Source organism: Simochromis diagramma, unplaced genomic scaffold, assembly GCF_900408965.1.
Source record: "Simochromis diagramma unplaced genomic scaffold, fSimDia1.1 OVJJ01000604.1, whole genome shotgun sequence".
In the NCBI taxonomy this organism is placed as follows: Eukaryota; Metazoa; Chordata; class Actinopteri; order Cichliformes; family Cichlidae; genus Simochromis; species Simochromis diagramma.
The window spans coordinates 3,490,433-3,516,124 of NW_024387416.1; the positions used below are offsets into that span (position 1 = coordinate 3,490,433).

Consider the following 25,692-nt stretch of genomic DNA (forward strand, 5'->3'; position numbering starts at 1 on the left):
TCAGCTCACGTCTGCGGCATGAACTCTGCTTGTCAATCTGACGGCAACACGATAGTCTCCACTTTTCTTCTCCCGCTGCTTTTGTTCTCCTGGATGGAGGCAGGGAGCAGGCTTTTGCCTGTGCACTGTACTACTTGGCAGCACATTCAAAACGATGGTTTGCGTTACAAAACACAAACATATATGAAATAGTGAGTGTTTATTATTATATATATTAGCTAATTACCCAATGAACATGTTGCGAAAAATTGAAATGAGATTCAGAATTTTTCAGATCAGTTGGGACTATGTCTGAGGAGGCAGAGAAATCGTTTCAGAGAGCCGGAGCAGCGTCTAGCTGAGTTTCTGAGGCAAAATAGTACTATTTTACTATTTATATATTCGGTACCGTGCACGTTTTGAGCCACAAGAGCACTTGTTACCAAATTCTATGGTCTGATTGGTCAGATTTCTTTATTAGGATCCAAAAAAATGTAAAAAGAAAAAATAGAGCTTGGTTCAAAAAAATAAATACCGCTTTATGTGAATGGTGTGAATAGTTGCACTGAGAATAGGTGAGTCCCAAACAATATTTTAATACACTAAATATTTGCACAGCTTTATTTTCCATATAATATACAGTATATTATATGGAAAGGTTTTTCATTTTAAGCTGAAGTTAATTTCTTTGGTGGGCTAAAAACACCAGCTGTTGACATTTAGCTATATAGCATCAACTATTACTAGCTATTTATGCTAACATCAGGTCTACAGGTTAAAAACACAGTCATCACAGCTAACAGCTGCTAAAAAGAGCTCCTTTTAGGGTGAAATGGATAGGCCCACACATGATACTGTGTTCAAAGACTGAAGTTAAAGTTATAAGTCCCGGGCATCACTTCACCGTTGCTTGAGAAGAAGCAGGATTTAGTTTTGTACAATCAAACATAACGGTTCTGGCTCGGCGGGGGAGTAGAAACACCCCCATACGGTCCAGTAAAGTTTTGCTTATTTCCAGTTGCTATGTTTAAATCATTGCTGTTTGGGATATCCTCATAAACTGTGAGTCCTTTAGGGAGTAGGTCAAACTGAAGCAACAAAGGCCACTTGAGGTAACATAACTGTGTGCTTAGATTTTCATATGGGATGGACTCTTCTGACATAAACATTTTTTCTTTTTTTTGCCCTCCGTCAGTGTCAGCTGGCTGATGATCGAGCAGCTCACATCCCCTCCCTGTTGACTTTGGTGGTGCTCCTTCAAAAGAAATGGATACCTACTGTCACGCCAGACGCTTGGGGAGAGAAATGAGGAAAAGGCTGAGAAATTAAACTGACAAGCAGGGGTATGTTCACATGAGAGAAATATAGCAAAAAAGTACCCACAGTAGCACATTTGTCAGCCTTGTTCGGCCTGGCAGTTCAGCTCGTGTGCACTGCGGAAGGCAGCTGAATATGCACTACTGAAATGAAAGAAGAAAAAAGAGGTTCAAGGCAAGGCAAATAATTGGATTTGGCTCAGCCAGAATGTAAGTGTGTGCTCAGCAATGCGGCTGTGTTTGCACAGCTGGAGCGTGTGCCCAGGGTCATCTCTGCAGGGAGTAGGGTTTGGCACTGCCGGGCACAGTTATACAGAACAAGTCCGCTGAAGAACACTGAACGCCTCTCCCAGTATTTCCCTTTTAGAAAAAGCATTAGCCAAACTCACAGAGGACAAAAACATCATTTTAGATAAGAAATTTTTATTTTGTCCCATTGCAAATATGGGGCAAAGCTACAGGTTCTTGTCAGATGGCACACATATGAGAAGTTTTTCTCTTCCATCATATTATCCAGTGCTGCTGCCTTCCCCAAAGAGGGACTTTAGTTCCAGTCTAAATAGGACAGACTTGACAGGCTTGCTAGAGAAGGGTAGCAAGTTTCACCCTGCAAGATGTGGGATTTGTCTCTTAAAACCAGCTGGCTGTGGCTTCAGTTTGTGTAAGAAATGTTATTTTTTAGGTTCTTTTTTCAAAGTGAGAAGAAAATCTCTGGTGGCACGAAACGCAAGAGCAGCCAAACGGTTGGAAGCCGCTTCTCGCCGAAATCTACACAGGCCGAGGCACTGAATCAAGGTTTAATGTCGGAAGAAACAGGTATGACATGAGTGCGCGATGCCTCGGCACACTGCGCACCCTTAATCGTGAGGGAAAATCCTATTTCTGAGAGATTCATCATGCTCAACTTACAGCGCTAACACACACGAAGACAGGAGGGTATCACATGAATCATTTAGTTTAGCCTGTGTTACCTACATTAACTCAGAAGTGGAAAATCCCAAGCTAATAAAGTACAGTATAAATGTGCATCTGGGAGCTGGAGCTGCCAGATGGTTAAAAACTGGAAATCAGAGGGTCTATTGGGTTTTGGACAGTGCATAGTGGCAGAACAGATAAGAGGGCCTCTAAAATGGATGGAATAGTATTACAATCCGACCTAACAAGTCATCTACTTATGGAAATATAATACAATGCTCCTTATCAAAGATATTCAGGCCGCCTAAATGCCTCAGTTGCTTTTGTTATGGACAACCTAGGAGCTCTTTAAACACTGGAGAAATCTGAGACTCTACAACCCCATAGTGGCATCTTCGATATAAACTATGTGACCGTGAAAGGGAATCTTTTTTTCTCCTTACATTTAGAAAGTAGTCTTCAATAGAAGCACACCCATCTTAGAAATTCCTGACAGAACTGACTTGCTCTGGCATCTTGAGTTTCAATCTGATAGCTCCAAAATTGCTTCTGCAACCAAAACCTTCAAAATGTGGTCCAAGTCGCCCTTCCATTGTTGTCGGTGCATGTAACAGAGATGGCTTCAGATTCTGCGGGTTTCACATTGGCTACAGATATCCAGGTGACACTGATAGATCCCGAGGGCATATCTCAAGTCAAGACTGGGAAGATGAAGCCAATAAAAGCCTCAAGCGTAGCTTTATGGTAATCTTGTGCCGCTACCAAACATGCCCGCATGCTCAGCGATGAGGGCATGAACTCTACAAAAACCTTCGCTGCTGCAAATCAGTGCACAGGCCAGCCTTTCTGTGCCTTTTGCTCTTGAGAAAAAAAGTTGGTTAGATTTAATCAAGGTGAAATCATGTAACATCTTAGTAACACTAAGAAAACAATATCCACATAAGTCGCATTTGGCACATTAAACAGTGATATTGGTACAGGTGGCCTCCCAGACTGAACAATGGAAGTTTCAATAAGAGATCCCCCTGGAAATTGAACAGCCTGACCTTGACTGGGTTCTCTGTTTCTGTTTCCAAGGATTAAAAGACCAACTGGACCCTTGAGATTACCGTGATGCCCGTAAATGTGATGCCTCTAGCAGGTGGACAGGTAGTGAGCACTCTGTTAATCTTTAAGAGTTAGGTGGGCAGGAAGAAGGGAATTATGGGTCGTGGAAAGGACAGCAAAGTAAAGACATGTGCAGGGCTGGTGGAGTGTGTCGTGAGTGAAGGCAGCATTTTGAGATAGAGTGATTATTAAGGAAAATGTGTTTCATTTCTTTTTTCTATTTCGGTTTCTGTGTTAATAACTTTGAGGCTGTTAGAGATGGCAGCTGCCATGAGATTTACATACACTGTAAAAACTGATCTTCAATCAGTGTTAATTCTCTCAGCAATAATACAACTCGTTTGTCAAAACAACATTTAGAAGAAAAATGAAAGACAACTCAACTAATTACTGGCATGCATGTGAGAAATCATATTCGCATACTGTGGTAAAACAATAATCCCCTGCAGCCCAGCCCTTTTCTGGAAGTGAAATTAGGTGCTTGCATTGTTGCACCATAAGTAGGACCTCGCAGCTCTCTGCGAGTATCTCAGCTTAGCTAGTTTCTTCTTCATATTGTCTAAATTCATCCAACTAACTAGAACTTCCATGACATAGTACCTCATCCCATTCACTGATCATCAGAAGCACGAGTTAAGGGTTGTGAAGATCCATTGGGTTGTTGTGTATTAGTCCAATTACATTGTGATAAATACTCTCAAAGGAGTAGCAATTCTTGCTAATTTTACCTGGACAGACAGACGGCAGATGCCTCACCATGGTATAAGTTCATCGGTCCTTCAGCCAGATGAGCTCAAAATTAAACAGGAAGCCTTAACTCACAAAACAGCTGAGACAAACCAAGACAACATGCTGACCACAATGTTAGCATCCAAGAAAAAAAAAAGGTTTGGCCTCTTCGATAGCCAGATGAGAGCCGACTCCATCACTAGCTCTTTGCTTGGTGCCACTTGAGCTAATTGAAGTCGATGAACTGGACAAATAATACAGCAAGTCTGTGCACCACTTTTAGGGAATGGTTTTCTAGCTTTTGTACATTACTTAACATACAGGTATAAGTGTCAGTGCAACACATCTGTGCAGTGCATAGATGTACCTTGTGAATGGAGCTAATAAGCATTAGTTAAGAAAACAGAAAAATCAACCCTTTGATGCATTTAGGGTTACTTCTGACTCCAAGAAACATCAGGGGAACAGCTATAATAATAAATCTAAGACTTCCACTGGGCTATCACAGCCCACTGGGTGATTACATAGTGCCTGTGTCCATCTTTTATGTACAGTTTACAGGTTGAAGCCTAACTAAAACCCTACTCTGAAGACTGAGCTCATCTTTTGCCTCTGGGGAAACAAACACCCTCTGTATTCCTTTCCACTTCTATCATCAACAGAAAAATTAATGGGCCATTTATAATGACAAAACTCTTTTAAAAGTCATATTTAGTGGTTACATTTTCTTGGCTGAAGACCTTCTTAAATCTAATGGTAATAAGATGTTTTCCATCTAATGTGAAAAAAACCTTTAATAAACTGTAGAGTGAATTTGGCACCATAAGCTGTGATATTTTCAGGTTCTGGTTTCTGTATATTTAAACTGTTATCACTCAAAACCTGTTATTATCTCAGGAATGCCAATATAAAGCTACTCTTTGTTCACATTACTAGCCATGTTTAACACCATGTATAACTTTTTGTAACTATTTCTGTTTTTTCCACCCTGAAAGTGTAATAAAGAACGATAATAAACAATGAGCGGGACAGAAAACTGTTGCTCGATTTACTGAAGACAGAGGAAAAGATGGAAGCATAAAAGGTCTTGTACACAGCAGCACTATGACAACAGCTGGGTGTGCCTGATATTAATGAGACACAAGTGGTGGATCTGCCCTGATTCACTTGCGTCATCCAGATAACTGGGGCATGCAAGTTCACAGAGGGCCTGTGAGCCAAGCTGGCTTCTTCTGTATAATAAGAACTGTTGACTTGCACAGCTGGATCTAACAGTCTGACCAAAAGAGACTTTGACAAGTCAGGGACTGAATGGCAATCACAAACATGGGAGGTTTGCTGTCCTGTGCATGTGTGCATGTCATTAGTGGGTTCATTTGCAATGTCAAACCAGGGAACTAACTGGATAAGCCTCTGCAGCAACCTGGATTGGTGCAGAAAGAAAAATATCCACCCTTTACGACTTCTATATTTATATAATTGTCTCTCTCTCTGATAGAGGAAATCACGCTGCCATCAGTGACACTTTCAGTTTGCATGACACTGCAGAGGAACAAGGTGGGGTCTCTCCTGAGCACTTAAACAGGCTTATGACTTAAACGCGTTCATACGCTGGTCATCCGTCTCCTCTTGCACACCAGTACTCAGAGTGTGACCTGTGAGGAGCAGGAAGCCTGGAAGCTAAAGTAGGTTAGAGCCAGGAAAAGGGAGAGGCTGTGGATCAACCCCTCCCACGTCCCCAAGACCCTGGAGCAGAGCTCAGCAGGAGTTAAGTGAGTCCGTCAGCAAGCACACACAGCCAAGCTGAGATGTCCCGCAGTGTGGAGGAAAGCTTTAATGATACAAGAAGTAAAGCAAAAAAAAAAATATTTCCAAGATGATGTAAATATATGTCTTAAAAGATTTGCTTGCCTCGTTTAATAAACTAAACACAAACATAAATCCAATATGTCAAGGAAATTAAAAGATAAATTAAATGACGGACACGCATCTTTGCACTCGTATGTATATATATTCTTTTTTTTACGCCAGAGCAACTCAAAAGCAAGATAATGGCATGTTGGAGCAAGACTCACCTAAGGTTGCATTACAGACACACATGGTTGCACAGATAAAAGTTAAAAGCGACAGGCGAGACAGTTTTGGCACACGCTGTTAAACACGAACCTGCATCCTCGGCAGCGGCTCGAGGCACAGTTTCTGCCCGGACACACCTGCACGCAACAGCAGCTACAGTTGGTGCTGCATGCAAAAAGTAATTTCACACCTTTGCTATACATGCTTTGATTTACAAGCAGTTCTACAAATTAATCTTTTAGGCTCAGTTAAACAGCTTTACTGTAGTATACTGCAACCCTTGAGTAGCTGCCTTTAAATATCAAAGAGGTCTGTAAACCTAAATGTTTTGTTAGCTTTGCCCAATTCCACATCTGTTGTATAAATTAGCGGTCTGCAAGCTCAGTCTGGTTTATAAGGAAAATATTTTCCTGCAAAAATATCCAACATAAAATAGATTAAGCCACTGCAATTGCAACCACATACTGTAATATTAAAATTGGTCGAGCAGGCATCATTAAATATGAAGGCAGAGAGTGGCATTTTTGTAAGCTTTCGGCAATAAATTCCAAACTTGTTAAGCAAAAAGCCTCTTTGCCAGTTCCATTCAGGTGTTAATATAATGGAATAAGACAAAATGCCGAGCTGATTGATTGTCCAACTGCTGCACAGTTGGCTCCTGATTAACATGTTGTGTGCTATGGGGAAAACAGGCTCTCCCAATTTTGGAGATTTATTCCAGCTACATTATCCAATTTTTCACCGTGGAAGTTTTAAGTCGAGGCCCATTTGTCTTGAGTGCTCAAGTCAAACGCTAAAAACGCTGAGAAACGTCAATCTCACAGGCAAGCCGTTTAGAGTACATAATCACCGAGTAACACACGCTATCATTTGTGCTCTTTATATAAAGACGACTTAATTCTGGTTTGAAGACTTCAAGATTGCAGCATTTGCATTGCAAGCAGAAGGCTGCAATCAGTCTGTTGTGATGCTTATATTTAATCGATGTGCAGTTAAAATATGTGCTAAACCTTGTTTATCCATTACTGCACAGGGTTCAAAGTGCAAGGATTTACACAACCAACAAGGCACTAAAATAAAACATCAGCAAAGTCATTGCCCTAGTTTGCAAATTGAAAAAATTATCTTCATCAAAAATGAATGTTTTAAATGTTTCTTTCTCCGTGCTCCACCTCTCCACTGTGTCTCATTAAATTCAGCTTTTGTATAATCTTGCTGACAGACAGACTATAAACAAACTGACAGACAGACAAATGGCCTGGCTCTTGTCTTGGCAGAGGAACAATGCATGTTTGCATTAATGCAGTTTCATTGTAGTGATAAATGATGTTGATTTTATTGGGAGGCAGACACAGAAACTTATTGAATTTGTCATTGGGACTAGCTCTAGCTACAGTTATTCCCCAAACATGCATCTACAAACAAAATAACAGTAATTTTATATACTTTGGACGAGAGATGCCGCGTGCAGCATGACATTGCTGCATCTGCAGTTTTTTACTGACTAAAGGAGAATTATTTGTATTGGTTTGGCTGCACTGTACAAAAAAATTATATTATATTATTAAAATGCAACGTCAACCACTAAAAAAATGGATCAAAAGTCTGGAAAAGCAGTACTTGTTCATAAGAATGATTCTACTGCTCTCAGACCAAAACGCCCTGAAGCAGGGACGTTTTTTCATTATTCTTTTCTTTTGATTTATTCTTCGCTTTTCCCAACAAGTCCTGTGATATGCCCACTACAGGGCAGCGGTAATAATTATAATACATTTACATTTACTAAAGTTATCTGTAACGTCATATATGACATCTGAGATAAACTGTGGAAAATGCAGTACTGAGATTTTTCCACGTCATCAAAATGTTTTTCAAGTGAAAATGAGCCAGTAAATTATTTCTTTACATCACTAAGATGTTCCTGATGTTGTTTAAGAGATTAGGATATGCTTTTTCTTTAAGCAAGTGAAAGTTCATGCACATTTAAAACATGTTGATAAGCCTTTCTTTAATTACAGCTGCTTGCAGATAGAGTCACAATAAAAATGTGCCGGAAATGTTTGGGGATTGTAAACTTAACTCTCAAGTAAAACTTCTAATTACACCATGAATCGCTCTGACCTAAGTAATCCTATCTAAAAAAACTGCCGTTCTGTGTTTATCAAACATTCATACTGTGCATATTTGGCACAGACTTGGTTTCCTCTGATCATGTAATGATTTGCCCGTAACGATTACTTTCTCATGATGATAGAACAGTTTGTACCTGTTGTGCAAAGAGCTGTAGTCGCATTCCAGCTGCGCCCTCCTGCCAATCATCATCAGTTTCATCAGTTTGGTTCAGCTGATGACTAAGACGAAACACATGAGTGGATCTTGCTCGCTCTTTACAAGCAAAGCCAGCCCTTTTTTTTAAGTTAAAACAACAAGCCATCTCTTTGTCAGTCAGCCTTCAGAGAGCCTCTCCCTAATTCCATCTTCCATTAACGAAATAAGTCAACATTAACGCTCACTACGGGCATAATGCCCCATTATTCAACATTTTAATGGCATGATTTCCTGGTGTTTTATCAAAATCCATTAAGCTCATGCAGTGTGCACCTGGACTAAATATTGGATGAAATACTGAGTCTGACACATGAACAGAAAGACGTATCCCTGCAGTCATTTAAAACAGCAGCTGTTTTATCAAAAGAATCGTGGCTTTTTCTTGGGGTTAGTGAGAAGAATAGCTGATTTTACTGAGCTCCTACTTGAAGTAAAACTTTTTGACCTACAATAAGATAATTTACATGTAAAACAAGTAAAATAATGGATCCTTATTATGGTCTTTAGCCATAAAACCAAGTCAGGGTAGGATAGAGAAAATATTGCAAGGGCAAGCAAGGCAGAAGTGCTTGCCCAGTGAATACTGGAATAGACCCCAATTAAAATTTACCAAAAAGCAATTTCTCTACTTACAGCTCCAATGATGTTCTGGCTCTAAAAAAAGATGTCTTATTGGATGCTACACCTGGCTCCGTCCCTAAAAGCTAGCTTGAAACTTTTTCAGTGCAAAAAGGAGAGGACGTCCCAGCAGTTCACTAAGATGCAGGAGACGCTCACCACTCATGCTTTTTTGAGTCAGTAAACAAATAAAATTCCAGCTAATTACTAGTCCGAGTCAGTTGGTCAAATGTTTTAGTTGATAGGCTAACCAAACAAATATTAACCTCCTAGGACTTGGTGTCCACATATGTGGACATCACATTTTGGGTTATTTAGACTAAAATACTCAATTCTGCTCTACAAGGGCCTGATATCCACTTACGAGGACATTATACTGCTACTGTTCTATCGAAATTTAAATGAATATCCTCATATGTGGCTCTTATTTTTCTTAGGAACAAAAATTAGGTAAAAAAAAAAAAATCTGGGAATTTGTTTTTACATTCATCAGGACCCAATCAGCCCAAATATCAAAGAAAAATTAAAAATGCATGCCGTGGAAGAGTTCGGGTCTTAGGAGGTTAATGGGGTATTCCCTGCATAGGGTTTTTGTAAAACAAGCCCCAGTGAACAGAAGAGAATTGAGCTAAAACAGCTAAACTCATGGTGTTTTGTCCCTTCCAGTTACAGAACGTTATTTTGTTCCAATCAAAACCATAAAACCCTAATTCAGAAATATCTCAAACTAAAGCTACAGTATATCTATTGTCAGCCAAATTAAGTATGTAGATGTTTCTTGGAGTGGCTGCATTAGAAGTCTGAGAAATCTGACTACAGCAGCTCAACAACCAACATGGCATACCATATAAAAACAGTAGGTTCTTTATTTCTTTTTTTTCACCAACTTTCATGTTTAAAGCTTGAGCGTTTAACTGAAATCATGCACACTTAACAGATTTTAGTATGCATGTGCTATAATAATCCCCTTTTTTTACAGCTTCAGTGGCTCCAGCATCTGTCAGTAGCTGCAGCTAGGAGGCTGCAGCCTCCTCTCACATCAAAAAAATTAGAAAAAAGTAAAGCATGATTGGAATTTATTGCTCACAAAAGGTGTTTGGTGTAGTTCTTATGTTGAAACTTTTGGTATTTTCAGAGATCATAAGAAATGGGCTGGTGCATTGCAGTCTTCTCCAAAATTAGATTACATGATCTAATCGTTTAATAATTTTAAATAGTTACAATTATTTAATATGGGTAAATATTAGTCATTTATATCAATTTAAATTAATTTAACCTAATAAGGCTCGGAGCCACAGAGTGCACTCCATGGTCTGTGGCAAATTTCATTAATGTAGAGATAAAGCTGCCTCCCACTCCCACCACGCCATGACCAATCGATTAGTTTAAGAGTAGGTACGATTTCAGTCGACAGCTGTTATTTAAACTGTGATCTGACATTTCTTCAATGTGTTTTTTCCCCAAATACTGTAGAGTTTTACATCTTCAGGCCTCTAACTGTTTTAATTATTACATTTAATAACCGGTGAAATTTACTGTCAGTTATCCTTCTTTTAAGAGACAGTTTATCTTTTCATTTCAGCAAATACTTTAATGGCTCATGTTTTTGAAACGTTGATGTCATTTATCAGGTTTCTTCCAGACTTACAGCTCCAGAGTGTGTTGAGACGCCTTGTCAATAACTCTCAGCAGCACAATCAACATGAAGAAAGACATACCGGTTTCACCTGAACTTTACTATCAGGTACTTTACAAACTTCCTGCCTGTGCCTCCGATTGTCCATCGATCCATCTGTCTCATATCTGCATTCAGCTTAAAATATCTGAACTCACAGATTCCTTCGCATTGAGCTGAGACCAGTATTTCTCATATCATCTACGTGGCTTCACAGGCCACCTGGTCACCACAATCCCAACTATTCCAGCTATGAAGCAATTCATGTTGAGATGAGAGAAGAAGCTGTGCCGATAACGCGAAAGACTTATGTTAGAGTTATGCCCTGCCGAGGTGAAGGAGGTGAAGGAGGAGTGGGGAGAATGAAGGCTGAATGACATGTTCAATGTCAAATGTGCACTTTTCCAGGTCATGGTTGCCAAATGCTTTTCAAGCTGCATACCTGTCATCAGGGAGGCAGGGGGAGTGCTGAGAGGATGACAGATGCAAACAAGACAGGGGTATGTGAGACTGCATTTTTGCTCAAGGTACAAGTTGCCCCACTGAGATCCCAGCATGGATGATGTCACCACACAGAGGTATGCTGGGACAAAAATCCCCAGTAACATGTCAAATGTAACACCGGGAGGAGACAAACGTCATCTGAAATCTGGTGGCTGGTGAACTCAAAGTTCGTAGTAATGAGTTCATTCTTTGGTTAACGCTTTAGCCTGATATCCAACAGTATGACTTAAACTCAATATTGCATGTTTATAACAAATATGAAAAATGCTCCGCCTAAACTGTTCTTAAACTCTTGAGCTTGACAGACACTTCAACCATTCAGACTCTTAGCAACAGCGTGTAAACACACTCACGATGGACACATGCGCCAAGACCACACAGATTTCCCAGGTGGGAGGTTCTCAGGGGGCAGACCTAGGCCTCTTTATAGGGGCTATAAGCCACAGTCACAACATCTGCGATGTGTGACTGTTCACCCCAGCATGATTTGTGTGTGTTTCTGTGTGCATGTGTGCGAGTGTGAGCGCATTTTGTAGAGGGCACTGTGGCATAGGTAATCCCTGCAGAAGCCTGGGAACGAGGAATTTGGATGGACTTTTGGCTCCAATGGTCACAAAAGTCACAAGACTGCACACACCGACACCTTAAAACCTTTGGGTAAAATGTGCTTTTTTCAAATGTAAGGTTTCCTTTTTAACTTATATTTATACATAAACATTACGTTTATTTTTTTTAGCTAGTAATATATAAGCTTTTAGCCTTAAAAGTCACATTTTACTCAGTTTTTATCCAAAAACCAGAAACTCTAGAAGCAATGCACTAAAAGCTAGAAGCTAACATGGAATTGCATTGTGCCATAAATGCTATAGCAATTGAGGAATATTAAGTTGTAATGAATGACTTTTATTGTATATGTGTCTCATTTTTAGCTGAACGTATGACACAAATGCATGCGCATCTACACAAAGACCCACAAGCGCACTATGGATGATTACATGCTCATCAATCTGCTTCTGTGGACGTATGCATTGTAATCCTAATAGCACATCATTTGTAATGGGGTCTCTAGTGTTTAGTCGTAGCCGCCCAGCGTTTACTCAAAGCACATGTGGCCAGGGGGGGAAACAGATGTGAGAACCCCAGGAAGCATCATTAGCTTCACAAACATTCACCGTAGCCAGCCGTGGAGACCCTGTCAGACAGCAGCGCTGCAGACCTTAAGTCAATCATGTTTCCACTGGATTTAGCTGTCCACTCATTCTTTTCCCCTTACTGCTAACATTTCTCACACTCGTATGCAGTCTCCCTTTTCCTTCCTCCCAAAAGTGAGCGAGTTAAGCTAAGATAACTGGTTTACTCTTTGTTTTTCAGGCTAGTCGGCCACTCGGTAGATCAGGAGTTGCTGCATCTTAGATCTTTAATATTTATGTTTTCCTTTCCCACTTTTATGCTGGTAGCTTTGTTATACATCATTGCTGTTTGGCCTTTTGCTCTCCGTGCATGCTTCATGCAACTCTTCCTGTCTCACTCCATCAATAACACACTTTTCCCCCCCATTTCGTCAGCTATCTGCATGTCTGTGTGTATGTCCCTTTCTCTACTTGCTATCGATTAAATCTACATCAGTATCACTCCATTAATATTAAACTTCTATGTATCTTCTAGCATGCCAGTCACCTTCCACCTCAATTTGTTATTTGCATTTTTTGTTAGACCCTGCTTTCCTTGACAATTCTGTTTTTTTTCTGGTGATCTGGTGTAGGCTTTGGCTTTGACCTGTATGGCAACGTGTTTTTTCCCCCTTTGGCGTTGTACTTATTAAAATTTCTATTGTTTTTCTCATCTTCCCGTTCTTGACCTTTTTGCCTCTGTAACCCTCCCCCCTTTCTAATGTCTATCTCTCTCCTGACAGTCCTCCCCACCACTGCTTCAACTCTCAAACCCATGCTCACACCTCCTACCTGTGCCTCCCTTCTAATTAGGCATCGTGAGAGGAGTTTGAGAGCTGCTTCTCCCCTCTCGTTAGCACCACTCCCCGGCACTCCTGCTGCAATCCCACCCCGGGGCTGTGTCTGAGGTCAAGGCCGGGGCAAAGCAGAACAGACGGGGCTCGATGCATGTGCTCGAGGTAAGGCTGAGCCGAGCTGCTGGGCTGCAAGCTTCTGCTTCGGCTTGGTGATCAGCTGCATGTGAAAAATGTGCAGGCCAGATGATGCACGGACGGTCTCGGCTGCTGCAAATGAAGTTTGCGCTGGCGTCCAGGAACACACAACAGGATAAAACAACAACGCTCAATCACGCTGATGGAGGGGACGTGGGTTTACTACAGATGGAGCCGATGATGTTTCATCAGAGGAAGAGAATGCCAGAGGCTCGGCTTTCAAGCTTGGCAATGACAAATAAACCTCATGATGAAGGAACAAATACATTCACAAGGGGCTCCAGAGGAAACAGAAGGGGATAGAGGGCAGCCACCTGCAAAATCACCATAAGGCTCAACTATCCCAAATGGGCGTGGGAGCTACAGAGGATATAACTGCTGAAGTGGACAAAGAAGGTCCATCTGCTGTAATGTTGCCATCTACTGGCAGCTTTTTATCAAAGCATGACAGCGCCATGACTTTAAATCAGAGTTCTGCAGTGTGCAGGATTTTTAGAAGCACATGAAACCACAAGATCTCATTATGCTTTTTCATAATTTAGTCTGAACAACATGTCCTGTTGTATGCACTTTGGCACAGCAGCGTGCAACACAATTCCAGAGAGTTATGCCATTTGCTGGCACAGCCCACTTTGGGCACTCAGTCACAGCTTGTTATTAGAGCTCAGCATCAAGCAATCAAAAGGTAAACAACACAATCAAGTGCTGCAAGATTTTGGAGGGAAAACAGCAAAAAAACCATATTTTCCTTTCTCCATCTTTTCTTTTATCAACTCCTGATGTGAAAGCAGTAGTTTGCCATTCTTGAAAATCTGCCAATTCACATTCTTGCGCAGAGTTGGAGAAGATTCACAGAAGTTCTGTACTGTAAATGCAAAACAAAGAACGGGAGCGGTTAGCTTAGCTTGGATTTTTACACTTTGATTTTTATACAGCTAAATAAATAAGATAAGACTATTACTGAGTGAGCTTTAAAGGATTTTGATGGCAGAATTTATTAGCCCTGGACAAAATATGACTAGCTGTTTCCTGGCTTGCAATCTTTAAACTAAGCTAAGCTAATTTCCTGCTAACCTGAAAGTTTAATTATTAGCAATATAGCTAGATTTCTCGGCAAGAAAGCAAATTAGAGATTTCTTAAGCTGACCTGAATGCATCAAAGCTTTTACCAATTCCATGTTAATTCTTTCTAAATTAATACTGAAATTAGTAATTTTTTTTTTTAATGGTAGGCACTCCCACAGATACTTTAAACAGAGCATGAATGCCCCAGTCGAAATATTCAGTTCTCCACGAAACTTTGAGGTCTCTATTATGCTTTTTCGGACAACCTTAGACAGTTTCCATGAATTTCCAAATATTCCTCTGAATAGAAATTAAAGTCAGATTTTGTTTACTTTCCGATCATGACTTGGATTGCAAGGAACAAGAAAAGTTGTCTTTGATAAAATTCCTCTCAGAACCTAATTTCAAAATTGGTTTTCATTTTGAAGCCTCGTCTTGAGTATTCTGATTTTTGCCATATTCATTTTTTTGTAGCCAGATCCCAAGTCAGATGTTTATATGACACCTACACAGTAGTCACTTGTCAATAGCAGCATCCTGAACTATACCCCACTGAATCATGTTGTAAAAAATATGACTAGACCCTAAAATTGAAACCATAAACTAACAGCATTGTCATTTTCTCATAGACTGACTTCCCGCCCCTGCTATTTGTATACTACCTTGTCAGATCTGGAGACTCTGTCCCTTGTTTATATACAGTCTATGTCCATGCCAAGTTTGTAAAATCTCTGATTGTGAGCTTTTTCAAAAACTTTTCTTACTCCAAGAGTATTCTCATTCAGTACAAAATAACCTGCCATTTTCAGAAAGAGGCAAAAGAAAAATTTCATGTTGGAGATATAAGCTTTACTAAAGCTTAGTTATCCAAATAATGTTGAAAAGGAGCTTTCTTAGGGATTCAACAGCCAGTAAGAGCTGCCATCACCAGTTCTGTTCTGCAGAACTTTTCCTTCATTGGCCCACTGAGAAAACTCTGAAGCTACTTCCTTTTGGCCTGGCTTTATAGGGATGCAAGTCTGTTCTCTGGATTTCCAGAACTGGAAGAGCTGCATGCTGGCACACCTGAGTAGGACACACAGGAAACACTGCTACCATGCCAGGAACACTAATAGCGCTGCATGAAAAGTGAAACATTTTGTGGGTATCTTGGCAATTTATACAAACATGAGTACCAGTGAATTTTGCCCTTGGACTGTAAGAAACTGTGTGCTCACACACGCGTGCGCACACACACACCCACACGCACACCCACACACACTAAACAATCCTCAGTCCCACTCCACAGATTAAGCCCAGATGGGAACAATGAGATGAGTATGAGGGCTTTTGCAGTGTAACTGAAAACACTTGGTCTTGTTAACGCACTCCAAAAACTTGCTCTATCCATCCATCACTGGCCAGATGTTCTCTGAAGCTTTTTCCTTTACTCCTCAAGAGGGCCCAATCCCTCTCGAAATTAATTCACTTCCCATTCCACTTGCGTCCACAACAAAGGTATTCATAAAAGCTAATTGCATAGTTTGGGGTCTTTATGATCAAGCGATCGAGCTGAGGAGCGTATTTCAGAGAACAAGCGATGTTGTTGTTGACGGACGCTCACTTGGGACCATTTGCACGTCGTGACCCCACTTAATCCTGCCATTAGGCCCCAAAGCTTCCCAATCCTGAGGACTTCAACGCACTCTGCTCCCTGCATTAGGACTCTGAGAGGGACCATTTCCTTGAGTAAACATCAAAATCGGTTGCTTTTGTGGCTAATTTCCTTCTGAATTCCAGCTTAGCAATTAGAGGAAAGGCATGTGGTGAAGTGAGTGTGGCAGCCCCAACACTCTGAAGTCTGATTTATATCCATCAATTCTTACAAGCCATACTCCACATAAAGTTCAATAGAGCTGTCACAGTAACAGGCTCTTTGTGTTTCTGTGTTTTATTTGCATCTTTATTTAGAAAAAAAAAATCACTTCATTTTGTGTTTGAAGAAAGCAGATTTTTTTAAAGTGCTGCTAATATTCCCTGTGAATGGGAGAGTGATCCCAGCAACATCTATAACTTATTTCAAAGGTCCTATTCTTTCTATTCCTCTGCACCACAAAGACAATGCAGATTTTTTTTTATTAAATACCATCTTTAATGGTTTAGCTTTTAGCAACTAGAATTTTATATATATATATACACACATATATACACACATATATACATAGATAGATAGATAGATAGATAGATAGATAGATAGATAGATAGATAGATAGATAGATAGATAGATAGATAGATAGATAGATAGATAGATATTTATTTATTTATATGTATAACAGAACTGAGAATCCACAGATCTGTGTCAGCGTGTGCCCTGTGTTTGAAAAGTGACTGCTAAGGAGGTCAAAGCGGAAAGACAAAGAGCCAAAATGAACAAAAATGAAAGCGTACGAGAAGGATTTGCTCTGCTCCATATCCCTGCCAGGTTACAGGCACTAACATTCAGAGATGCCAGGGTGTCTTTTAAGGGCACAGCCTCATGCACGCACCGTCGTTTAATTCCCCATCCAGGAAAAGTGTTTCTGGAAGGTTCCACTTTTCTGCACAAATCAGGGGAAATGAGTGAAAGCAACAAGACCCTCCAAGAAATGCTTGAGGTATGTCATTATGTCACCCACAAAGGAAGGTCTATTCCATTTAGGGTTGGAGCCACAGGCCATTTGGCCCACACACACACAAATTGCACCAGCACAACTTTCAGCAGCCAAGCACACAAACACGGTCTCATTCCTTTGCCAAATTGTAATGCAGAAACTTTGACCCACGAGCACACATGAAAAGAAAATGCCACTGCAAAACAGGGACCCTTGGAGGAGGCACTTGTTGACCTCTGGCCCCGCGAAGCAAGGCACTGCGTCACTGTGCGGTGTGTGTTAACAGATAGGTGTCCGGTGCAGACTTGCTCTGGCCTAGAGCAGATGGAAAGATTTGTCATCTGCTGACCACTTGAGCAAAATAATCTCTTGAGTCATTTTTCAGTCTGGTTTTGTGATGGAGACACAAAATAATCAAACCACAAACACTTGCAACACAGAAGTCAGTGTGAGCATCATCCAAGACATTTTTTGGGCGTTACCATCGGCAGGTCATCGAGCTGAAAGCAATCAGTTGTAAGTAACATTCATTACAGAGTCATTCCTGTTTGACATATGAGTTTGTGCTGATTCCAACATATTTGAATCAGTTAATATTTAACAGGGATAATTTATCAGAGGATAAACCCTCTGTAGCCTCACAGTTAGGTCTGCAGACCTGCAAAGTCCCGAGCTCTCCTTCGTTGCTTGAAAGTCACTGATTACAATGTGGACATACTCAGCAGGACTGTGTAGCAGCCAGGGTGCCTAAATCCCAAATCACCTTGAAGTGCTATTAGCACCTGTTGTGGTCATTTACACACGCTGACAGCCCCCCCCCCCCCTCTCTGTTTGGCCCTAAAAATCTGTCTGCACACCAAACAACTGCTTTGTGCACCAGGTTAAAACTCCCCGCTGTGCAGAAAGAATCAGCTTTTACACAAACCTGCTTCACAAGGCTGATGCATACATATAAAGGGACTGTATGAATACATGTGACGAATATGTTAGTAGTAATTATTGTTCATTGATTTTTTTCCAAAACAGCAGATATATTTGTTCACCATCAATCTTTTTCTTAATTTCTAACTTCCTGGTGGAGTGTATTTTATTATATTCTACACCCATCAATCAGCGGCCTCATTTCTTGCAAACAATAGCTGCTTTAGACAAACAGCATCACCAGATGATGAATAGTTTTGGCTTCTGGTGGGGGGGCAAGTACTTACAGGCATGGGCACCAGCTATGAGCCATGTATGAATCTGTACCTCAGAGCACTCTTGTAATAAATTTGAAACGACAGGTCACTGATGTTCCTACATAGGCTGACTTTTCCTTTAGAAACAGAGGGCAGGCCAAACTGAAAGCAACAGGTGTCTCATTTCCTTCCCAATAAACTGACTTAAATCCGCTGAAACCGGAGCGGTGCGCCTTCTCCCCTCATGTTAAATGACAGGATCCATAAGTTGCTCGCGTGAAGACGCCACCGCGGCTTACCTTCGCACAGACAGCGAGGAGAACCAGGCTAGTCGTCCACAAACAGCTCCCACTCATCACGGACGCAAACAAACTCTTAAGTAATTTCAAAGCGTTGATAGACGGCTCTGATCGCCCGCTCTATGTCCCAGCCTGCCCCAGTCACTCGGGGAGAAAGAGGTCCGCTCGTCTCTCCGCGCTGCGCTCCGGCTCCAGTTTCCAGGAGAGCGAGAGAGGAAAAAGGTAAAAGTCAGCCAAGAGCGGACGGAGACAGCATGACAGTCCACGGTCGCTTCCAGATATTTTGTTCCCCCGGCAAACACGTTGCTGCTAAATTTATGTTTGCATACCAGGCGTGCGTCAGGAAAAGGGTCTCACCCACCTTACATTCTTAAAGAAACACACTCCCGGGTCGTTACGCGCCGATGTGCAGCTCAGCGCAAGAAGTGTGCAAAGCTGAAGTGATGCTTTTATGGCTGTGCGTTATGGCTGACTTTCACCGAATGGATGACTTGCATTAGATCACTTGTACTAAGCTGTTTCCCCCCTCACTGTTTACCTGTACTCAGAAGTGCTTGTATTGAAACTTAAACCAATGACTAAATAGATCATGCGCACAGTCATTCAACAGGGGACTCAACCTTCACGCTGAAAACTTTAACTCCAGCTTCTTTTCAACGTTAATCCCAATTTCAAGGCCGTGTTCATATCCAGTCACGGGTTTTGGAAAGGTTGACCTCAGTTCAGGGACAACTTCAAACCCACAAAGACTTTTTAGACACATGGTTGCTTCATTGTAGCAGAGCACTAACAGCTCGTTTGTTACATGAGGGGTTGGAATGTTTGCTGCTTTTTAATTATTCAAAGAAATGACTCATCCTGAAGGTAGAAGAGCACAACAGAGGTCCACTCCTCTTTCTTAAACCCCACAGATCCACAGGCTCAAGCTGGAACGCCTTGTGCTGTCGGCTGTGCGCCGGTTAGGGATTGTGCCTCCTTTATCACAGCTTTAGTATGAAATGCATTAGTCTTTCAAGTTAGGCATCCCATGCTGCCAACCATGTGCCATTTAAGGTCAGGAAGAGTTTTATCTAAATCAGGCTCCCACTGCTTAAGAACTGAGATCAACCAGATGGAATGAGACGTTCATAGCCCTGGCCTTTGCTGGCATATGATTGAAATCTGAGGTTGTTTCTGGTTTAGCCTGATGAGACCCATGTCATTGCTTTAATGAATCATTTAAAGTGGGTCATATTTTTTGTGGAATTTGATATTGGTCTGTTGTATCCTTGGACATGAACATCACATACTTTCTTAATGTGTGTCCAACCTGGGATCGGATATTAACCCAAACAGATACAATTCAAGTTGGACCAGGCGAACAGCTAAATCACTGTGGAGGGCATTTTGACCTCATTTTAAATTTTTTTTAGTCTTTTTTTTCTTACTGACTCAGAAAAGAGCCGCAACGTGTTCCACTTCAACAAAGAAAGGAATTTTGTTTTATAATTGATGGCTCGGGCTGGCAACTCCTCTTCCGTTTGATCCCGTACCTTCATTAAAATGAGAGACACTCTCGTCCTTTGAAGCCTAGCCCGCAGTGGTGGGGCATTAAGGCTCGCTTGTCGCTTTTGAAGATGTCCAGGGCCACCGTAATAACAACGTTCCTAGAAAATGTCATCTGTCCTCAGCCGAGCTTTAAAGAAATGCCCCCAGAGGCAAAAAATAGCACAGGTATGTATGGTATGAGCTACCTGAATTGCTGCCTGACACGCAGGCTTAAATTCAGCTTAATCTCTATTAAAACACCGAGCACAAGAATGTAAATGTTTACTTCCAAAGGAGAATGAGAGAAGGGGTGGGGGGAGGTTTTTACCTGAAGACTGTGGTGAGAGTTGAAATCATTTCCTTCTCCACCTCGGGGTTAAATGATCATCCTTAATAGCTGCTTGAAACTGTAATCCTACCTGCTCATGTCTTACAAAGAGGAAAGACTCCAGGGCGTCCCGATGAACTCTGACCACCCCTCCTGGTACCCGAAGAGCAGCGCAGACACCCCACAAAGTCAGACCAAGTGGCAGATAATGCTCGGAGACATGAATAGTTCACATTCACTGTGACTGGCGGTGCATGGCTAAGCTACGTCCTCATGTTACTCTCATTGATGGACACATTCACTGGGATCCCTTGCTCAAAGCTCCCATCAGCAGAGTTGCAAAATCACTGCCTTGGGGCGCAAATGTATTTTTAGAGGCTGTACATGCTTCAAAAAGGCATCTGCAAGTTGTTTGCTCAACAGATCTTACAGGACTTCTCTGTGTGGGAAGACAAATAAGAGGCCGAAGCAGCAGCTAATCACAGTCATTTAGCTGGGATCTTTTGTTTGAATGCAACGATGCCCTGAATGCTCAGTGACACTTTTTTTTCTTGCTTCTGGGCGTTTTTAGAAGCGCCTATTACGTTCCATGAACACGCAACCGGCATGACTTTACGAGCAGAAAATGGGGCCACAGTATGTACAGTACATGTATGTGTGGGGTTTTCCTGGCTAAACACACTCAGAGAAGGTCAGCACTCAGCATATGACTAACCCGGTTGTCTCACTTTAGCTGACTCCAACCTTTAGGTCAGTGATATTTGGCCGGAGAGTCAAAGAGCTGCGTTTCACAAGTGTTCAAAGAGAGGGGAGGGAATTTGCCAGATACAACGGAAAGAATATGCCCTTCACAGGACACCAGATTTTGCGTTAAAGAGGTGGCAAGCAGATTTTTAAATCTTTTTATTTTTCCACCAAAGCAATCATGTTTTGGAAGTATAGTATATGTTTTACTGATCTTCAAGGAGGGGGATTAGACAAGACAGCCGACACCTTTTTGCTATTTACAGGAGGCATCATATAGTAAATTTAGTGGCTTTAAGCTGGTAGCAAGGCTGTCTCCTAAAGTGGTAAAACCTTTTTTAAGTAGCCTGTGACTATGATTATTACTTACTAGACAAGATAAGAGCGGACTCCACCTAAGAACTTCCCAAAATGTCAAACTTCTGCATCACAGAGCACATAAACTCATGTTTTGTGGCTCCTGGTTTCCAAACCCCCCTCTGCACGCAGTTTAACGCCACTTGGTTGTCTCATCAATCCTGATTGCCTTTATGGCTCCGTGGAATTTGGCACGCTATCGGTCCGTGTGTGTTTGTACGTGTGTGTGCTCATGCTTGAGACTCCAAAGGAAACGAAAGCCGTTGCCACTGCTGGGCCTCAGCGTCCCGGGAATGCCGGGCCCGCTAAGGGTAAAGTAACCTGTCTGTCTGTCCGTCTGTCTGTCAGCAAAGATCTGTTTCAGACTGCAGGCGTTGACTTCCATCGGGCATGTTGTGTCCACTGCATGCTGTCTGAGGGCATCATGCCACAAACAACCAGTCAGAAATGTTGACAGTGGGCAAAACCCTCTTTGCGCTGCAGCCAGTGATCAGTCAGCCTGCCTGAGAAACTGAGGGTGTTGTTGTTGTTTTCCTCTCTCTTTCTTTCTCTTTAAGGAAGTATCTAACTACATACAAATCTTGGCTTATGGTCGAAGCTAAATATGATGCTTGATGAATAGTCAAAAAATTTGCTTGAACAGCTTAGTGATGAATAACGTTGGCTGGGGTACAATAAGATTAGGGCACCATACTGCAAACATCCAGCATATCCAGTTTTCTGATGAAAGCAGTAACCTGTGATACAGTATCTGATATGTCCTCATCAGATTTTCCATGGATATTACAGCTCAGCAAACACAATCAAGCAGCTATTAGAAAAGAGACAGGGCAGCAGAAAATGACATTTCTGGTGTAGATGAGTCTATTGTTACAGTAAATCTGCTACAGCCCCGATGCTGGCAGGAGATATGAATTGTGTTATTTAGGGCAAAGAGGATGAAATATCTATGGGGAATGGGAAAATAAGTGGAAAAGCATATTTTCACCTTCTCTTTTGTCTTTGTGATAATTTGCCTCGTTTTAGCGCTCTAAAACCCAGGCACTGATTTTACTCATGCTGCTTTTAGAAAGCCTCTGCCTGGCAACAGCTTTCTCTGTTCATCTATCCATTTTACACCCATGGATCTGTTGTTTAAAACACTTATTTAAGTCTTGGTTGTTGGGTGTTATCCTTGCTATTGTTGGGTTAGACACAGGGCACATACTTTTATATGTATAAACAGTGCAAGAATACCACTAACAATTTCATCATACTCATATCATTTTAATTTGTAATTATAAACCACACTTTGCAGTTTTTCACCTTTAAAAAAAAATCAAACAATCAAAGTTTAAAAACATTCATCACTGAATAAAATGGGGTAAAACTATGACTTCCAGTTAGTACACATGGCATGAATGTGGTTATAAAAGTACCTGTAAACACTAGAGCGTCCTCAAAGTTGGAGCTACGGGCTACATTAGTAACTTTACATCATGAAATATAGAAAAGTTCAGAACAGACAGAGGAACTGAAAAATCAGATTGGGAGCTTTCAGAGACGTGAGATCGGTGAGCAGCCAAAACGCAGTTGAAACACAGTTGCAGCAGTAATTATGTTGTGTAGACAGCCAGTCTACCTCTTATCAGCGCTGCAGTAACTATCCTCTGCCATGGCCACTGCAGTGCACTACTCCACCATATTAGCTTTGAAAAGCTAGGGCTGTGCCTTTCGACTTGGCACATGAGATATCAATGGGAATTAGAGTTTGTGTGACACTGCGCTACGTCATCCTCTGTGCACAGAGTCCAAGCCAAGAAACCTTCCTTTGCATTCAGCACAAAAGTGCCAGCTTAAACTTCACTGAAGGTGAAAAGAATACTGACAAATATGAAGACTTTTGATGGTAACATGGATACCTCAAATATAAAGAAACACTGGCTGGCACGGTGACTCCAATAATCCCCCAGAATAGCAGAATATTCTAGCATGGCAACGACACCCTGCCAAAATCAGAGAGAGCTTCTGAAGACGAAAAAATCTTGAAAACTATGAATTTGGCCAGTTACGTTGTCTGACATGAATCCAATAAGACACCTTAGAGCTAAGAGTAAATATAAGGCCTCCAGAACATAAAGGATGGCAGAACATGCCTCCAGAAATGCGTGCACTATCAAGATCCTCAGTGATGAGGAGGATGGAGTCTGTCATTATAAACACGGGGGACATATCAAGTACAGAAAAAAAGAAAGATTAGATCTCAGAGATGAAATGTATACTGACCTTGTTGTTGGGCCGTCTTACTGCTGTGGAGCGCCACCAAGAGAAACTAAACCCCTCCATTCAGCTTGGAAATAATGACAATGCTGTAAGGTTATAACATAATTCAAATCATCTGACATTTAAGGAATTTACTTTAATGTATGCACAAAAGCAAATTACATCAAAAGTCTGTTTCCTTCTAGGATTAACTTATAAACTTACCCTACAGGTTAAAGCCTTTTGAATAGGTCTCTAACCTGCCCTAATACCATTCAAAGCACATTGTTTCATTTGTGCAGCATTAAAAGACTTTCATCTATAGAGTAAAGAACAAATTGTACTACATCTCTAATACGCGCTTGGCAAATTTGCCTAAAAGGGAAACGTGGGGGTCTCACTGGGAGACTCTCTTTAACTTTGGAAAGTGATATGTCTTAAAGTATTAATACTGTACTACCAAAATGTTGCAGTGATACAGCTGAGAGTCTGCGGCGTTGGGATTCAGGCAGCTATACTAGCCCGATTCAAAGAGATGTTGCAACACCGCAAGCGTGGGCTGAGGAGGGCTGAATCAGAGCAGCTTTGAGAAAAAGCCTTAGAGCTTTAAATGTTTGGCTTTAACCTTTGGATGATTTTTTTTTTTTTTTTATCTATCTGGATTTAGCTACTGACTCATTAAAATCAGTTAAAAATGAATGGTGTTCACTTATACGTGATAGCCGGGTGAAAAAATCTAACTCACTAAATATAGTTTTGCAGCAATTTCTAGAAACACATGAAAGAAATGAACACTGAGGCTCCATCTTTGACCGCATATAAAGAGACCTCATTTTGCTTTTGTTTCCTTGTTTAATGAACTTTTACGGCTTCCCCTTATTAAAGTATGAATCATCTCAGTTAGATGCACTTACTAATTAGTCAGGTGTTTTGCACTGCTTTCAGGGCATGCCAGTAAACATATGTGCTTGATATTGTGTCAGAACATCGACATTCGCATGACTCATCTCTTTTATTTCCTGGAATACATATATATATATTTTTTAAAAGGAGTTATGAATGGCAAACACTGATGCTCGTGCAACACTTCAGCACTGCAGGCCAAGGACCTCACAGTGTCCTGTGCTGCTCAGCACAGCCCTGGCTACCCACAGAGACCACCTGAACAGAGGGCTGGTTGGGTGCATGCCTTCTGCTGACGACGTATGTGTGAGAGACCAAAAGAAAGGCAGAGGAGGAGAGGCGAATGACAGATAGCTTGGCCTGGCTGTCAGCTGCCACTCGGTTCCCATTATGACTCCTCTCGTGTCCAAACCTCGTTCTCTCTGGTTTCTTCAGCTTTCTGCACGCCTCAGGTACTGCTTTGGAGGCCAGCTGACAGAGAGACTGCAAAGGAAAAGCCTGGAGAGAAAGCAGAAATGAAGCAAGAGCCCATTTCCCACGTTGTTCTTGGCTCCCGTCTGCCTCCGAAGACTTAAGAGAACACTTCCAAAACAAAGAGATTGTCTGTGTAGGTGCCCAAATAGCCAGCCCACGCATGTATGCACACTTGCACACAGACAGAGACGTACTCACTCTCTGGGACGTAAAAAAATGTTTTTCTAATTCCTTCTAAGTGCCTATTTAAGCAGCTGTTTTCTGTAAACACTGGCCCGGACGGCACAGCGAGGACATTGGGTTTTAGATCATTCTCAATTATATTATAATTACGAGGACTCGCCGTGGTTGTCAGCTACGGCACCCAGAAAATATAGCTGTGAATCGCTCCCCCTTTGCCAGCACAAACAGCCGGCCTGCTAATCCCAGCACGGCTCTGTGAAAATGCTCTGTGATGGGATACTGTTGAAACATGGTGGGGTCATGTGGGACCGTGTTGGAGCCACACGAGGGACAAGCCTCATTGTCTGACCTGCCA

At 41.6% G+C, this 25,692-nt stretch overlaps 1 protein-coding gene across 3 annotated transcripts in view; it reads right to left on the bottom strand.

Annotated features, from left to right (window-relative positions):
* LOC120721713 (ADAMTS-like protein 1) overlaps window positions 1–19,094 on the bottom strand; it is a 102,713-nt gene extending 83,619 nt beyond the window's left edge. The window contains exon 1 of one of the 3 annotated variants that reach the window (XM_040012199.1): window positions 18,581–19,056. In XM_040012199.1, coding sequence (XP_039868133.1) covers window positions 18,581–18,637 — 57 coding nt within the window. In that variant the 5' untranslated portion in view covers window positions 18,638–19,056. Of the gene's footprint in view, window positions 1–18,580 lie in introns of all 3 variants that reach the window. The other 2 variants (XM_040012198.1, XM_040012203.1) reach the window with 2 other exon arrangements.
* Between the last annotated feature and the right edge of the window lie 6,598 nt (window positions 19,095–25,692).